The 17,587-nt window shown below is 40.9% G+C and overlaps 2 protein-coding genes and 1 long non-coding RNA gene across 4 annotated transcripts in view; 1 reads left to right on the top strand and 2 right to left on the bottom strand.

Annotated features, from left to right (window-relative positions):
• Window positions 1–543: 543 nt before the first annotated feature.
• LOC142082770 (uncharacterized) lies at window positions 544–7,021 on the bottom strand. The gene is made up of 3 exons (XR_012673823.1): window positions 6,540–7,021; window positions 5,133–5,199; window positions 544–2,956 (listed from the first exon to the last, which is right to left on the bottom strand). It is a non-coding gene; the product is annotated as an uncharacterized LOC142082770 (long non-coding RNA).
• Window positions 7,022–7,041: 20 nt separating this feature from the next.
• Window positions 7,042–16,003, top strand: LYSET (lysosomal enzyme trafficking factor). Of its 2 annotated transcripts, XM_075151194.1 has the most exons (3): window positions 7,042–7,233; window positions 8,924–9,011; window positions 9,315–16,003. In XM_075151194.1, the coding sequence occupies exons 2-3, from the start codon at window positions 9,007–9,009 to the stop codon at window positions 9,724–9,726; spliced, it is 417 nt and encodes a 138-aa protein (XP_075007295.1). In that variant the 5' UTR covers window positions 7,042–7,233; window positions 8,924–9,006; the 3' UTR covers window positions 9,727–16,003. The 2 variants fall into 2 exon arrangements, with proteins under 2 accessions (XP_075007295.1, XP_075007296.1); XM_075151195.1 differs by lacking the exon at window positions 8,924–9,011 and having other exon boundaries at window positions 7,044–7,233.
• GON7 (GON7 subunit of KEOPS complex) overlaps window positions 15,884–17,587 on the bottom strand; it is a 2,292-nt gene continuing 588 nt past the window's right edge. Inside the window, exon 2 of the mRNA XM_075151196.1 lies at window positions 15,884–17,533. Within this exon, the coding sequence (XP_075007297.1) occupies window positions 17,406–17,533 (128 nt within the window). The 3' untranslated portion in view covers window positions 15,884–17,405. The remainder of the gene's footprint in view (window positions 17,534–17,587) is intronic.

The raw sequence follows: 17,587 nt of genomic DNA, 5'->3' as shown, positions 1-17,587 counted from the left end.
TTTATTACTAGAAAAGCACTGACTGTGTGACATTTTGAGGCACCAGTCACTCTCAAGTGCCCAATCCTTTCCATTATTTACATACAAAACCTAAATTGTGGGGTTCAAGAATAAGCAAAGAATATGTAGAACAGTTCTGAAAATAAAACCACAGAAGATGGTTGAGAGACAAACCAGTGTGCAAAATCTTCAAGTAAGAGAATGTTATGAAGTGATTGAAGTATTCTACAGAATGAGAAATAATAAAGCTTTTAACAAAATTTTTGTTAAATTCTGTTAAACAGAATTTAAGTGATAGAAAAAGGAAGATATTGATACTTCTGTAGGAAAGTGGGAATTCTGTTTTTTATAATGTATGCAAACATTTCTGTGACTAAGAACCTATCAACCCTCACATTATATGGATGGATGTCTTACACGTATGCCTTTTGCAGTACATTTTAGAATTTGGTAACTACGTGCTAATTCCTAAGCTCTAACAGGACACAGGGAAGAGGTTCCTAAAAGAAGACAGACACACATGTACACAACCACTTTTTTTTTTTAAAATGAAAGCTTAGATTCAGCAAATCTCAAACAATATCCTCTCTACCGCCCTCAAACTTCCATCTTGATCTATGCAAAAAAAGCTGGGATCCTTTGAATGTGGGAAAAGGCTTAATCTGAACTGTATTCTTTCAGTGTTTGTTTAGTAGAAGAAAGTTGTGCTTCAGGAAAGTCTAAATATAGATATTCCCTGCTGCACACAGTTCACAGTCTAAGCAAGATAGGCACAGTCTGGGAACAGGGAATCTCAGAAGAGACAATAACTAAATCTCTTTAAATTAGTCATTCTATGGTATTACTGACTTGCTTCACAAGGGCACCACAGAAGGAAAGATAATTAGTGGAAATCTAAAAAAAAAAGAAGCAAGAGTGTCATCGCAACCTCCTCTCATGAGGACAGAGCTGTCATTCCCAGAGGCGGTCAGATGTTTCTCTTGGAATATGTATATGAAGGGAAGAAGGAGGGACAGTACGTATCTCTAATGAGTGACCTTCAGAGAGGATTTTTTTTTTAAAACTTTTTTTTTCTGCTGATGGTTGAAAAATAACTCTTTTAGGCCAGTTGACTGAAGGCAGCATTTTCGGCCTGCAGACCCCTCACTGTGAATCTGTTTTTCTTTTTAACATGGGTGTCTTTTCAGTAAACTTGTTTACATGAACAAACATGTTGGCAGCAGCGAATTCAGCATGGAAATTCAGTAACTATTCCTTTCTGGCAGTATGAGCAGACTTTAGCTGAAATCATGGAAAAGCAGATTTCTCAGAAGTTTAATGGCAGCTTTGGAAGTGATTTTTTGTTGTATATTATTTGTGGAGATTTAGTTAGAATCAATAAACTGTAATGAATAATGCTTTTGCTGAAATGCAGTTTATAACTGAAAACTGCTTTGACCAAAATTCTGCAGGATAGCTCTCTTTCCTTCTAGATCAGTACAATGCTGGGTCATATTGCTGGAGCTGGAGATCAATAGCTGCACTGCTTCTGCATAAATTGTATTTGTCCTCTATTTAAATAAATGCCACAGAGAGAAATATTCAGTCACCAACCATCTCTGCTGGTATTCTTTTAGTATGTTTTGTCAGTTCTTGCTAAACTTTGAAGCTACTTTGTAATTGGCTGAAAACAGAAGGTAAAAGCAAAGATTTTATCTCTTTCCTGCCAGAATTATTTTGATCGCAGACAATGTAGACATGAAGCTTATATTCAGTGGTAACTAATGAACAAGGAGCATCACTGTAATGAAGTCTAAAAGTTCAGTCTAAAATGCCAAGGCCCTTCTTCATAAAAGACTGTTCTTTAGAGGCACTGTGACAAAGGGTAACTGTGTAATTCTACCTTTGGCAGATGTTTATTGTGGATGTTTGGGAGAATGAGATAGCTATTCCATTTGTAAATATCAAGAAGTTTTTTGGAAAGACAGTAAATATTTTTAGAACCAAGAACAAAGTATGGCTGGTATTCAGAGAACCTGGACAACGTGATTGCCTGAAGCTTAACTCAGATGTGGCTGCTGCTAAGAAACAAAGGCTAGAGCAGAATTTCAGGAACAGAGAATTAAAGATCAAGGTAATTTAAGGTCCCAACATTTCAAAGTACAAGCAGCAAGTCAAATGAGGAAAAGATCACCGGGATTACACACAGCTCACTGAATACCTCTGCTTCACGTGGTCAATGTAGCCAAAACAAGCAAACATAATATTTCAATTCAAAATGAGAAGAAATAAAAAAAGTCAACATATAGAAAAAGTGTCTTACATGCTCCCAAAATACTGAGTGTGCTACCCCCCATAAGAAAACAGATGTTTCCAACAGAGAAGTTCAAAGAAAGACAACAGTAAAGGCAAAATAACCACCCCCAAATAAAAGGGAATCAGAAGACTGTGGCCTTACTTTCAGAAGAAACAAAAGTTATAAAATACAAAATAAGGATTCATGAAATAAAGCATATGAAATTGAAGCTGAGGGAAACTAATGTTTCTGACAACAAATGATAATATAAGAAACTGATCAAAACAAGTTATTACACCAAAACAGGATACTATGAAATTCACTGCAACTACATACAATAAACAAAACTGCTACAAGCTGCAAAAACACTGGGCATCCATTCACTCACTGATAAAAATTCACATGAGCACTATAAACATTATTCTGAGAAAAAAAAAAATAAGGGCATTCTCTTTTCCCAATATGCCTCCTCAGTTTCTCAGATGTGTTACTTAAGATTCACTGGAAAACTTTTCCCTTCTGTATTTCTTTATAAACACAGTACTAACTGTTCTTGTAACACATAGGGGAGTTTGCCCATCTGGAGCTGAGGGCAGATGCCACGTGAGGATTGGGTTTCCATGTGTGTTTTCTTTCTCCAATCAAAGCAGTGGTTCTTCAGTTTGCTCTTCTGTGCCCTGCCTTTTGAGTACAAGGAAGAGATGGGAGGCTATCAGGGTCTGAAGAAAGCCTTCCTTTCTGTCAGTTTCCTCCTCCTTCATAAGCCACCAAGTGAGCATTTTCAAGGAGATCTGTGCTTCATCCCTCACTCATCAGAAGCTTAGCCCTCCCCTAAAACTAGTCTAACACTCTTGGCTTAAGGTTAGGTATGATCTTCATAGGACCAGCACATGAGCTTATGCCCTGTTCTCCTCCTTTATACCAGTTTTCTCCTTGGAATCCCAACACATATGGACTCCGTAGGGATCCCAGGTCTCTAGCCTTTGGCTTAGAGTTAGGATTAAGAAGGAAAAAATCCAGGAATGTGGTTTCTTGATGAATCAAAAATCAGTGTCCTACAAAGTGGAAGGCAGATGCCTTCTTGAGATAAGTGTTTCTGTAATTAGATTCTTACTTCTTGGTTACTTGTCAATGATGAGAACCTACCTACGACTACTTTAAATCTTTATCCACCCAAAGAATGCATGGTGCATTCTGTCCTTCAGCCTTCCATTTGAAAGCCCAACTAATTTTGATTTGGTAATTATCTCAGGTCTTCTACCTTTGCTCTTCTACTTTGGCCAAAATTTAAGCCTAGTGAAGACTTTCATTTAATACTAAGTTATGAAAACTCTGTTTGACACAAAGATTACAACTAATCCTTCTGTTTTCTATGGTCAGCCCTCATTTATCAGGACCCTGAGTGCACTAATAGGCTTTAACAGCCCCAACAAGCCTCACCTGCTCCCCATCCATGGGCTCAGGAGCCCCATTTAAGCTGAGCCCTGGGCCTTCAGTCCACATCTGAGCTATGTTGTAGAAGTATGTGTCTCCAGCTCAGCCACAATTATGCCTGGCTATGTTAATCTGGATCTGGACTTACAGACTGACTTCCTAGCTTGACCTCAGTCTTTTCTTATCAGTATGGACCTGTCTGGCAATCACTAGGTTATGTCTGACCCCAGTTATCCTCACTGGACCTGACCCTAACCTGTAGGCTGCCTTCCCAGCTTGACCTTGGACTTGTCTTGTTGCTTGCCTGATGATATAGCTGCTTGACTGAATCTGGTGTGCCCTGCTTGCTTTGCTCAGGTACTGTGGGACTGGGTTCTGGCAGTGAGGCTCTGCCCTATCAGTTGTGTTGTCGTGCTTGGCTCCTGCTCTTTGTGGAGCAGCCAGCCCTCACTGCTCCTGATGCTTTTCTGTTTTACCTTCAAAATAAACCCAGTGTTTCTACACTTAGTTTCACAATCCCAATAATAACTCACATGTCAAAACTACACGAAACGCTCACTTTTTCCTTTTTTTTTAACACTACAAAATCCCATGATTAACTCTCTAATTCTAGGCCTGAACATTAAACATTAATTTTTTTTGATTCAACAGACTTCTATCTTCTCCTCCTGTTTGCAACCTGAATATTACCCTTTTGAGTCTCACCAGGTGTATGTCCCCATTTCAATATGGAGAGTATGAGTTACTCCCCCTTACTGTTACCAACTTGATGATTGGAATTTAGCTTGAATCCCTTCTAAAGCTGAGAACACTAATTTTGATATTATTTTTGCCCCCTCAAAGGCTGCTGCTAAAAAAACCCAAACAAACCCTCAGCTGAGCTATTTGCTGTGTCTCTTCCTATACTATGCCAAAGGTTAAGCATAACACTGAATTTATGCAAATTGAGATCAAGCCCAAAAATATTACAAATCACTCTGTCTGTTGTTATGCCTTAGCTTTCAAAGGCAGCTTGTGTTTGCTATAACAACTCCACAAATTTTTTGTATCTTTCTCTTCAGAACCATGATTTCAGGCCTATGGTTAACACAGAAGAAAAGACCCATAAACCAAGCAGGTAAATTCCTAAACCATCCTCCCTTTCCAACTCCAACCCTTCAGAGGACAGACTTATTAAGTAGGAATAAGCCCCGCATTTCACTCCTTTTTCTTCAGAATCTTAAGTGCAACTGTGGGCTTTACACTTAGCACATGTATTCACTGCTAAGCCAAATATTCACACAGTCACATATTAATTCTAACTGAAACCCTTCTCTTTGACACCTAGGTTGGTATTTTAAAGGAAATAGGCTCTATGCAGTAGCTATTCCATTTCCCATCATTACCTCTAACCCCAATATAAGAAAATGCAATAAAGTCATACTTGAGTAGAAGGTTTGTCAGCTATACAGGAGCTATATTCACTTCTAGATCAACTGGGACCTCACCACCTGTAAAAAGGGAAAGAATGGCATTTAGTTGAGAGCAGTGTCCCAGGGACAATTAGCTGTATGTAGTTATTCATACCTACATCTTTCATCAGAACTACACTAACAGTTTATTTAAACTTTATGAAAGACGATGAAATCCTCATTCAACTGAAGTTAAGTGCAAAACGTCCGAACTGGGAGTTGGGGTTTCACCTGGCCTGCGAACGGTTGGCTTTGCCTGTGGTGTTGAGCACCATCTAGTGTCCTCACAGTGGCCAAGGAGATATACTACTTTGACCCTTTCGTTGAATGAGCATCAAAGCAAAAAACAAAAAGCAGCATGGCTTAAGGTGAAGTTGCTCTGTGCCACGGAACTTATTTCTGACTTTTGTGGCCTCTCAACAGTGTTGTTTTTCTCTAATGACATCTGCAGCACCATGCATTTAGACATCAGCTGTCCTGAATATAATCCAAAACACTAGTTTCTAACATTTTTAATTGAAACACCAAACGTAGCAGGATAAGTCATCATAAATTTAATTTTTTATATACTGCCTCACAAGCACCTTCTACATCCCCAAGAAAAATGGCAGAAAATCCTACATGTATGTATTTATTTACACCCAAACGGAAAATGTCATTGCTTTAGCACCTTTCATTTCTTATTTGACACCCCTTTTTGAATTCTCTTTTAGCCTTCTTTTTGATTATAGCTGGATGTGTGTAAATTGTGGCCACCATTGCTTCTCTGTAACTTTAGAGGACAGAATTCAGTGCTGACTGCTAATGAGTCAGTCATTCCCAACACTAACGGAGAGTAATAGTCAAGGTTTTGACAAATCAAAAGGATTTGAAATCCATTTCGCTCATAGTTGATTCAATTTGTGAAGCAATTCAGAAAGACATTACAACAGCTTCCAGCAGCACTATGAGAAAACAGGAGTCTTCTCAAGACTCCAGCATACAACAGTTTAGTAAAAAGTTTTCATTTTACACACGATGCTATGCAGTTACTGAATTCTTTTAACTAGTACAGAAGTATGTGTTAAAGTTACTGACTTGAGATAAATGTTGAAATGCCTTCTGCACAAGCAAACTTTCCAAACGTCATTGTGGTGTACGTCAGTGAACTGCACACATCTGACCAAATCAGATTTTTTCGTCAATTTAGATAATCTTTTAGCTTCATTGAAGGCTTTTTCCCAGTACCATATTTCCTAATAATTTAATTCAGTAGAAATATGATAGGAAGACATATTTACGTATAAACCCACAGTGTTTTTAAGTACATGTATGTCAGTTGTTGGAGACTGTTCCACAACCTAAGAGTCTCCATTGTTATTTCCCTCAATGCATCGCACCTGGCTAAGACAGCCAACTGTCAAAACGCAACTGCTGGAGTTTCTCCTCTCCTCAAGCGCCTGCGCAATTAAAACAAACGCACTCGTAGGGGCAGCGCGGGAAAAGGTGAGCGCTGCGCTTGGCCACTGGGGCACGGGCCTGTCCACCAAGGCATGCTAGAGGCCGGCGCTCCGCGCTGCGGCTGGGCTGCCCGAAACCGGCCTCTCCTCCACCACCCCGTGGAGCAGCACTAGCGCTGAAACGACGGCAGCTCGGGGCCGGCACCCACAGCCGCGCCGGCGGTAACCGAACGGTGAATAAGGGAGACGACCAGTGACACAGCGCCGCCACCATGAGCGGCAGCCGCCATTTTGGGCGAGACCAACCACGCCACAGAGGGGCGCGGGCCCGAGCCAAGATGGCCGCTGGCCAACCCGCCCCCCCCCGGGCAGGGCAGGGCCGGCCCGGTCCCGCCCCGCCCCGCCTTGCCCCGCCTCGCCTCGCCTCGGATGCAGACGGGCGCGCACCGGCAGTGGTTCTCCCCATGCCGGAAGTGCCGCCGTTCCGGAGCGGTGGCTGGGTGGCGATGGCAGCGGGCCGGCAGCGGCGCGGCGGGCTGGCGGGCCCCTCCGCCTCCCGGCGCGGCGGCGCGGGCTGAGGGGAGCGGGCCGCCTGCCGCCGCCCTCCCGCTCCCTCCTTCTCCGCTGGAGGAAGGTAAGGGGCTGCCGGCGTCGGTGAAGGAGCCGCAGCGGCGGAGCGCTTCTCGCCCGGAGCGCGGGTCCGGCGCTGGCGGGGGGGCTGAGCGCTGTGGGCGTCGTCAGCGGCCGGTTTGCGCGGCCTGTTGCGGGAGGAGAGCCCCGGAGCACCCGCGGAATGGGGGTGAACGACTCTGATAGCCATCGCGGGTATCTCCGAAAGCTGCCGATAAAAATAGTGTCTCGAAACGGAAAATAGGAATGAGAAAACTTTAAGCGTTATCTCTGCCTCTTTCGGTGTAACCCGGAGCTAAGGCTCCTCTTCTGGCTACTGCTGCCTAGCAAGGGCAGGAGAAAAAACAACTAATGTTCACCTTCTTAAATTTACTGCAATTTTAATACTGTTTGTGCTTTCAATATGTGCATTCGTTTTGAAGATTTGTTTTCTCTGAAGGCGACTGCTTGTTAGCCATTTCTAAAATGCCTAACTACTGGAAAAAAAGGACAGTGGCTTAGCTATTGGGTAAACATGGACTCTGGAATTTAAGTTTTTACCCAGTGGATTAACAGCTGCTTACACAATTTTTTTGATTGTTCTACTAAAAGTGTTAACTTAGTGTATTAAAGGGAAACATATTGTTAAGTTATGTGGAAAGATAAGCTGAACAACAAATAGCTGTCACAGACATAAGTAATGGCATTCTCAGGTATTTACTGTCACTGTATCTTTGACTCTTTTAGCCCCCATAAACGCAGCAGTGTGAGGGCCAGGACAACTTCTCCTGGGCTACCCTGATCAGATTCTGTCAGGATTGAGGATATCCGTCAGATATGGAAAACCAGGAAGTCTTTCAAGATTGCTACCCGGACAGATTAGTCTGGCCTCAGGAAGGGGGATTTAGAAAGGTGTAGTGATTTTTTTATCAATTATGGTAAACTCTCTCATACTTCCATTAATAATTATTGTTCTCTATGCATAAATCATCCTTAAATAAGCATTTATGCTTAGTATTTTTAAAGCCTGATATATTTTCTTAAAACAGTACTGCATAAATTGATTTTACCTCTCTCTCAAAAAAGGTAGGAAAGGTAAAACCCCAATAGTCTGAAAACGCATATTTGTTAGGAGAACTCTAACCAGCTGCAGTGAAGCAGTGGTTCGCCCTGCCCTGCCCAAGGGCTATTTTGAGGGAAGGTGGTGATAACTTCTTGGTATGAGTGGAGGTACTTTGGCTAGAGTGTTTGTTTGAAGAATGTTTCAAGTCCCCTAGACCCATACAGCCAGCTGGAGATCTTAAAGCAGCTAAAATCAAGCCCAGTAGCATCTGTCGTGCTTCAATAATTTGTGCTTCTTCTGAAAAGTGCCAGTTGACTGGTGTCTGGTTTGTTCTGCACCGAGTCAGTTACTCGTACAGATGTTCAACTGCTTTCCTCCAGAAGGCATACTGCAACTGTTCACACAGGTAGAGCAGAAATACAGTTAGGTGCAAGTAACATGCTTATAGTATCTTCATGTGTGCAAATGGGTACAAATGCATCTGTACATTTTGTACTTTAGTACGTATCTTCTCATTCAAATTGAAAACATTCTTTTATATGGTTCATAGATGGGACCTCAGCTAGAGCTTAATAAAACTGGATGTTGCTACACTGCAAACAAGCAGTGATGCTCCTGTTACTGGCTGGCTAGCAGTGTGTTTGTCTTGCAGATGTCAAAGAACTTTACAAACTTTCCATATTTATAGAAAGTCTTGTATTATCCCCACCCTGTGGCTAGAGGCACTGAGGGCAGATGAGGTAAGTATGTTACCCAATTCATGACTTCAGTTTTGTTCGCTCAGCACTTGACTTTAGCCTGGTATAACTTGATAGCTAGCAGGCCCTAAACTAGCCATAGCCAATGATGGAGCATTGTATTAGCCTGTTGCTGGCGTTTTCTCTGATGTAGAGAGAATTCAGGTCTTCAGAAATGGATGTGTGTGCTGTTTTTACTAATGCGTAATGAAAAGTTATAAAAAGTTAACTTATGAAAACCAAGCTTCATCTGTGTCCCCTCTTTCTCCAAGCTGTGCTGAATGTATACATTGCCTTTTGTTCCAGGTGCAGAGCATGGAGAATGATGAACTTCCGCCAGAGGATGGGATGGATTGGTGTGGGGTTGTACTTGTTAGCAAGTGCTGCAGCTTTTTATTACGTCTTTGAAATCAATGAGACTTACAACAAACTAGCACTGGAGCACATTCAGCAACACCCCAAGGAACCACAGGAAGGAACCACATGGACGCACTCCTTAAAAGTACGACTGCTATCCTTGCCTTTTTGGCTGTGGACTATAATATTTTTAATACCGTATTTACAGATGTTCTTGTTCCTCTACTCCTGTACAAGAGCTGACCCCAAAACTGTTGGGTATTGCATCATTCCTATCTGCTTGGCTGTTATTTGCAATCGTCATCAAACATTTGTGAAGGCCTCTAATCAGATCAGTAGATTACAACTGATTGACACTTAGCTCAATTTCTAGTTTCCGTAGCTGTTTTGAAGCAATTGCATATGCCTGATCTAACCACAAGACTGAAGTTCTGAGTGAAGGCTGGAAAGAGCCTTTTCTTCATTGCTTAACAGTTTGAAAGAGAGTGACTGTTTTCTATTTAAAAAAAAAAAAGTAACTACAAAGGTTTTTAAATATGGGTCTATCAGAATGGCCAGTGTGGGAGAGCCCTATGTGACACTTGATGGAAGTATTCCTCATTTTGCCTTAATTATGCAAAATTGCAACACTCCATCTGAAACATCCTGTGGGGAAATAAGTTTCTGGTCCATGACTTTACTCCTCTGTGCAAAAAAGTGATTTCCTATGTTCTCCCCTGGAGTAAAATCAATGAAAAGATACTTCTTTTGTGGTAAATGTAAAAGGAAAAAAAATCAGAACATGATTATAAAAGCTGCACTTAACATGATTCTTTTCTTTTACTTTTTTTTTTTAAGTAGTATCTACATCAGTGCTGGTTTTTAATGATTTTTTTGAAAATAAGTTTAGATATAAATACAGGAAGCAAAGAATAAAGTTTGTGCGAACCTTTAAAGGGAAAAAGGTACTTTTTTTTCTGTGGTAGCATACTTTTTTTCAGTGACCACAACAGTACCACATTGTAGTAGGTAGGCAGTGAGGAGTGGCATAGGCCTGGAGGTTGGTGCTTTAAACTCTTTTCCTATGATGTCAAAAGCAGTTTATGCTGGCATTGGCTTATAGTCTGTACAAAACTTGCATTTCTGTTTCCTTCTCCTATCTATAGAAATCTCCTTTGATAAAATTAGAAGTGATTGGAATTTACGACCATTCTGATTTCACTCTGGACATAGCGCAAAACCATAGCGCAGCACTGATGTATTAGGAAAAACATTGAATTTGGGAAAGTTAACTGGTATTAGGTTGGGGAGATGCTCCAAAAAGGTTGTAAGACAGATAATCATGTTTCTTCCAGAAATTTGAAGAAGATACCTTCTTCTCATTCTTGCAGTGAATGCAAGTTTCTTCAGTCATACTGAATTCCACTGAGATTTCTTACTATAGTTTCAACCTCTTATTTTTCAGTGCTATTTTGGCATAGCATTTAATTCTAACTACTGGATTGTGTGTTTTGAATAATACCAAATCTGTTCTTTCTTCTTGTCCTTTTTTGTTTCTTCTTAAAATAACTAAATTTTTGAGCCAGCCATGATGGAAGTAATCTTCCAAATGTGAAAACAGTGCAAATACACTCTTCAAAAACAATAGGCCCAAACCAATTATGAACTAAACTCCTCGATTATAATTTCAATTGTATGTGATTGTCAGTACCTAATCATCACAAGTGCTAATCCATTTCTGACTACTTTAAGGGAATCCTGGAGAATATTGGCTTTCTCTTGCTTTGGAAAGAGAACACTATTTTCAGTGTTGCTATGTTTAAGCATGGCAGTTACACCACCTTAAACTTTCTGTTTGCATTTGGAGATATTTTGAGACACTGGTTTCAAATGCCAGCATCGGTGCTAGGACCTGAAAACAATGTAGCCTTTACAAGAAGGTTTTAAGTTCTAAGTGCAATATGAAAAGGAGGAAGCTGCCATCTTAATATGCTGGAGTAAGAATAAAGTATAAACTCTGACTTTTAGTATCTTTGGGAGTCAGAGCGTTTAAGTTGTGTTGTTTCCTAACTTTAAAAATCACCATCCTATTTATCTATAAAATAAAAACTTTTCAATGTTTATAAACAGAAGTCTGTTAATGCAGATCACATTTCAATGGCTTTTTTTTTTTTTTTGCATGTTTGTTGCTAGATAGCAGTGCTGGCTGTCAGCTGCTGTAGCTTACTCTTCTGTCCCTTCCCTCAGTGTGTGTGTATGGTTGATCTTTTTTGTTGTCCTTTTATGCTCTGTGCCCTAATTACTTGTCTGTAGCCTGAAGTTTTGGGGCTGGCTGCATGAAACTGAATCCCTTTGTCATTTCTCTACCTTTGTGTAACAGGGAGAATACCTCTGGCTGGACTATGTTTTTAACTTGATGCTGTAGTTTTTAAATTGAGCAGTTGTGTCTAGATGGAGTTATTTAAAGAACAACATAAGAGGAAGCAACAAAAATAGAAAATGATAGGGAGAACTGCCTAAGTTTCTGTTGTGCAAGCATGTGGCCTTTAGCAAATTCATCAGCGTGCCTGATGCGATGAGCCAAGCTGTCTGGATGTGGAGCATGTGCTGGGCACAGCGGTGGCTTACAGAACAGAGGTTTCCTGTAAGCCTGTTTTTGGATTAAAGCTGTCAACAAGCATGAGCTTTACAACTAACTACAGAAAGACATACAATCTAATTCAAGCAAATGCTGTGTCTGTAAGGATTTGAGCTTGAGGCGGAAAGCAGCGATGGAGAGAATTAGTATAAACTATTAACACAGTGCATAGGAATACTAGACAGTAGGAATAGGAGAACAGGAAACCTAGCTCCGCTGGTGCTTCCACCATTTTTGGCACCAGTGGAACACCAACAGGTGAAGTCTTACCCACAGAGTAAATAAAGGAAAGACTACAAAAATTAATGATTAAGTTGTTTTTTACTGCAGTCCTTTAAAAGAAGTAGTGAAATAACTTTAAGCTTGATTGTCCTGAAGATTTGTAGATAGTGTCAAGGCTAATTAGTTCTCAGTCACAGAATATAACTGCCTGTAACACAAATTGACATAATCTGCAAGCTTTTGGGATAAGCAAGCTCAAAGAAGTTTTACAACCTCTTTAAAGACTACAGTACTTCTCAATTAGTTCTTGATTGTAAATGACAGATAGTAGTGCAAATCTGTTTCTACAGCAATGGCATTAATAAAAGATGCCAGACTAGGTTATACTAGAACTTGCTCATACAAATCTGTTTAGTTCTTTTCACTGCATGGGCCAAAAAGATGGATTGCTACAACTTCCACTTAGGAGTGGGAAGGCTATTTTTACTCACACTCTTTTAACTGAAAATGAATTAGCTCGGACCTGATCTTGAAGAGCTTCCTAAAGCAGAAGCTGTAATGATAGAGGCAGTAAGGAAATCCTCAGAAGATTGCTAACCTCTACCAGCTCAGCTTTAATTTTCCGCCAAGAAAGCAAGTAGCTGTAACACAAGGTTGATTAATATGCATCCCTGTGCCACCTACCCTGGATTTCTTTTGATTGTGTTTGTGTCACAAGATAAAGCTTTGTCAGACTGCTTGAGCATCACTCTTGGGCAGTCTGAGTGTTAGTTTCATTAGTTGCTTGACCTTCACCTGACAGTCCTTTCCTGTCTCAGGAAAATGTCTGCCGCATTTTGTTAAGTGCTGCTGAGTCTGTTCTTCACTTCCTCCCATGGGAGAGCAGGTCCAATGAAGAGCATAACTTCAGGCTGCAGCCCTTCAAACTTGGACAGACGTTGCCATAAAATGTGTTCCTTGTGATGCATGTTTCTTCCAGCAGTGAAGCAGAACTGCAAGCTTGATTTCTTTTTTAATTAAAAATATGAGGATTGACTTATCCTTGGAACAAAACTTTCCAGTTTGTGCAGGATATGTATTAACTCCCCTTATTTTCTCTTGCCTGGTCCATTGTCGTCTTAAAAGGATGCTCTCTAGTTTATTACTCTATTAGTTTCTAAAAAATGCTGCTTTTCATGTGCCAGTCTTGGATGAGAACTTCTTCTCTACATATGACCTAATGCATGAAAGCAGTTAAATAACTTTATCAGGTAGTTAATTTGTAAGAACTGACTCATCTTAGCTCTCCTTAAAGCGAGCCCTATAGTACATCTTTCTTTTGGAAAGAAAGAACATGCTACAGCCACAAGAAGGTAGTTCTGCTCAACTGTCAGTACTCAAAGCCCATGATTAGCCCTGTAAATTTTGGCTAGTGGATGTGCCCAAAACCACTGCTCAGTTGTTTACACTGCGGAGTGCTAACCTAGTTACGATATATAAAGACCCATGGTACATTATTACGTCCTAACTGCCACATTACTGTGTATTTTAGAGAGAATCTGGTATCTATGGTAGCTTCAGTATAAATTAACTCCTAAGTTAGAATGAGTGGGAATTACACAGAGGCTGCAATGGGTGAATTGCACTCAAACCCTTTTAATGAAAATGGTAAGAGTGAATCTCTCTCCTAGGAACTTTTAGACAATGCCCTGATTATCAGGTATAATGGTATTGTCCCCTTTTCCTCACAGAAACATCTGAGTGCCTAATAAATATTATACTTGTGATTTTAAACTTTTTTTTTAAACACAGAACACGGCAGCCTGTTATTTGCAAATTTAGCTTCGAAGTTGTTTGAACTGGCAAATTCAGTATTTCAAAGCAGTAACAACAGAGTATGTCATACAATCCCAGTCTACGTGAAGGAGACTTGCTTTGACATTTGTTCTGTTTTACAACTAGCAAAAGTAGTTGGTTCCCATCTAAATACTACCAAAAAATTAATTTAGTATCACTTCAGCTCTTTTAATTCAGTACAAACATGCCAGCATTCTCCCCCTTTATCAGTAAGGAAATCCATCTAGCCCCCCCCCCCCGGCTAGAAAAATTAAGTTCTATTAGAAAGACGTACAAACTATACTAAACAGCGCAGAGGTGGTGAACTGGGCTTGTTCTTTGCCAGCCTGAAGTTTGGTTAAGGTTCAAAAGCACTTGCATATCTCAGAGATGATGAGTATGCCATCTTACTTCCATCAAGGCTTATCTACTCTACCTAAACTGCAGGGGCCACAGTTGACTTATGGCATGCATAAAGCTTCATCCTCTAGGACAGCTTTGTAAAAGTCGTTGCAGACTTTTGCTATATTCTCCACACAGATAAATCTTAAGTTTTTCTGTCTTCAGAAAATTTTGGAGCCTCTCCCACAGCCAGGGAAAAACGTGTATACTTCACCGACTTGTTCGACTTGGAAAAAGGGTGCCACAACCAGTGAACCGCCAGCTGGTTCTCTCTGTTGCCCCCTATGTTTTCCCAGTTGTTTGGTGAGGACAGTACAGGGAGTGGATGACTGCAGTCCTTCTGGGGCAGAAAGGGGATCCCCAGAAGGGGTTCAGAACACGGCTGTAGGGTAGGTCCTAAAACACATATGGAGGGGGAAAGGAAAAAAAAAACCCACATCACACCAAAGCTTTCTGTGCCTAGTTACCTTGCAGCAGCTCTCAGAAAAAGTCAAGTTCTCTGTTGAAGAGTTGGGGTACTTAATGACACAAGCAAGCCTACGGTTTAGGATTATTCAAGATCCCATGAAGCTCCAGTACCCTTTTCATTGTTGAAAAGTTTTTGTGGCCGCAATAAGGACTATAAATGATTCTTTAAAGGCAACAACTTGAGTGGTTGTTCTTGACAATTGAGCATTGGCTCATTGATATCTTCTGGAGCTCAGGTGCAGCGCATTAATGCGTCCAGGTTGACAGAAAAAAGAAGTATCCTATTACTGGAGTATTACCTGCATTTACTCCCACACTCGTAAAGTTGGGGTTTGTTGCTTTAGACAAGAGGTTTTCAGCCCGTGACGTGCCAGTGGATTATTTACACAAAGTTCATATATAAGGGCCACAAATTCATGCCTAACTTTAAATGTTGTTTTTTAGCCTTCACACCATTGTTGGGAGTGTTTAGGAGTGTAGTCTGGAGGAGGAGGGCAAGGGGGAAGGAAAAAAAAAAAGGGAAAATGCTGCTCTCAGATGTAGCTCTACAAGCTTCCAAAGCTGCAGAAAGAGCTCATAAAAGATGTCATCGCATCAGCACAGGTCACATGAAGGACCTCTTCTAATACATTTATCAGGCTAGTTTTTTTGTAGCAAGTGTTGCCTTTGCCATTTTGATAAGCCACTTCCTTCAATGCCACTTCCTTCAATAACTTATCTACCCTAAAACACTTTAAACGTTTTATCACTTTAAGATTTTGCAGCCTGACGAGATCAGAATTAATTTGTGTAATTTTCTCTCACCCTAGGTCCTCAGCAACTAAAGCTCTCTGGTCTTCAGAGTTGATCTTTTCTCCTCAGTTATGTCTGTGTCATATCTGCTAACAGAATAATGGGTGTGTGAATTTCTTAGAAGAAGAGTACATAAAGATGTCCAAAATATATTTATTGAATTTCTCTTCCAACTCCCCCCCACCCCCACAAATGCAGACACTTTTGTGCTCATAAAAATTCATCATTTATTCCAGTACCTTGTCCTCCATACACAAGTCTCAAGATTTGCTCAGATTCCATAATACATAAACAAACTCTGCCAGCAGAACACTGGGGGGGGGGGGCGAGAGCTTTTCACACTATTCAATCAGTCAGTTAATTTCTGCTGGAGAAAACTCTCAGGCTCCACCGTAAGCTTTATGGACTGGCTATCAACAATGTTTTATGCCTGTTCTCAGAAGCATACACCAAACAGAAACTGGGAATTAAAGTAACATACGGGAAGCACTGCCAAGATGCATCTGTTACCTTAATGACATTCCACATGCTGCATTATCATCAAAAGAAAGAACAAGCTACCTTAGCAGAGGGATTGGGTTATGCTGATTTATACAGCCAAGAACGGTTACACATAAAGTATTTGAGTATTTATACGTTCTTCCCCTCTAAAATAAACCACAGCAACCAGTGTAGAACCCTACTACACGTCCCCAAGTTTCTGCCCAAAGTTTTGTTTTTAGAAAGCATCTCAAAAAAAAATCACTCTGCTCTTCTTTTTTCTTATTTTTAGGTAATGTTGAGAGTTCTGCATAGGCAGAATATTAAGCTGTGATGTTCACTTTATTTGACTTAGCTTACTAAATGAACCTACAAATCAACATGGATAAAACTCAGTGATAGAAGAAATCATATAAAGATTGATTGCTGCGTGAAAAAAAAAGAGAAAAAAACCCACCACATTTGGAGAAAACAGGCTTAGGACAGACAGCAGTTTTTGAATTGTGGAATATTAAAGATAATTATCAGTGTCACACTGACTTGACGCTTTCCTGGCTGTCACAAAAAGTGAGGATTTTTTGAAACCAAGATTCCCATCTCTTTTAATCTACTTTGTCTATGACCTTTTCCAGGAAAATACTTGAGTGATGGGTGACTACAATTACCTTTTAGACAACAGGCAAAAATAATCTTCTATTGTAGGACTGTACAGGACTGTTGTAGGACTGTTCGGGAATGGACACAGTCCTACAGGTATTTTTTAATTTTTAATACTATAGTGGTCTTATGTTGCTTTCTCTCCATACAAATAAAAGTTGTCTTGTCCCATTTTAAGATCAGATCTGACAAAATCACTCCAGATTTTATTACTTTATTTTAAAAGTTTAAGTCACATGAAGAACTACTATGACTTGGAAAATATCATTAAAAATGTAGCAGTCAGAAGACTTGTGAAAACAGTTTTATATTTGTCAACTAGTTTACTAAAAATACTTCTCAGCGTAACATTGATACCCTGTAAGCAACGTGCCGCGAACACCAAGGCGCATCCTTTCGTTAAGGCTTCCGTATTAAAATAGTGTCGAGATCGACACTGCACTTCTAAAACGTGAGCAGAAGCGAGGCAGACGCCGGCCTGCCCAGAGCGGCCTCCCCCCGCTCGGGGCGCCGCGCCCGGGGACACTTACAGTCGGTACAGCTGGAATGTCCCTTCCTAGGCCTGAACGCAGCCCCCAACGCCGCCATCAGGGCTGCTGAACCTTCGTCCGCTTCGGAGGTGGGTCACCGGAGCTCGCTGTCGTGTCGATGTTATTTTCGTCTTCGCCTTCATCCTCCTCCTCCTCCTCCTCCTCCTCGTCATCCTCGACATCACCTGCCAGGGTGCAGGCGGGGGCGGATGAGCGGCGCCCTGGGAGCGGCGGAGCCC

Source organism: Calonectris borealis, chromosome 5 (genome assembly GCF_964195595.1).
Source record: "Calonectris borealis chromosome 5, bCalBor7.hap1.2, whole genome shotgun sequence".
In the NCBI taxonomy this organism is placed as follows: Eukaryota; Metazoa; Chordata; class Aves; order Procellariiformes; family Procellariidae; genus Calonectris; species Calonectris borealis.
This window is presented reverse-complemented; position numbering and strand designations above follow the sequence as displayed.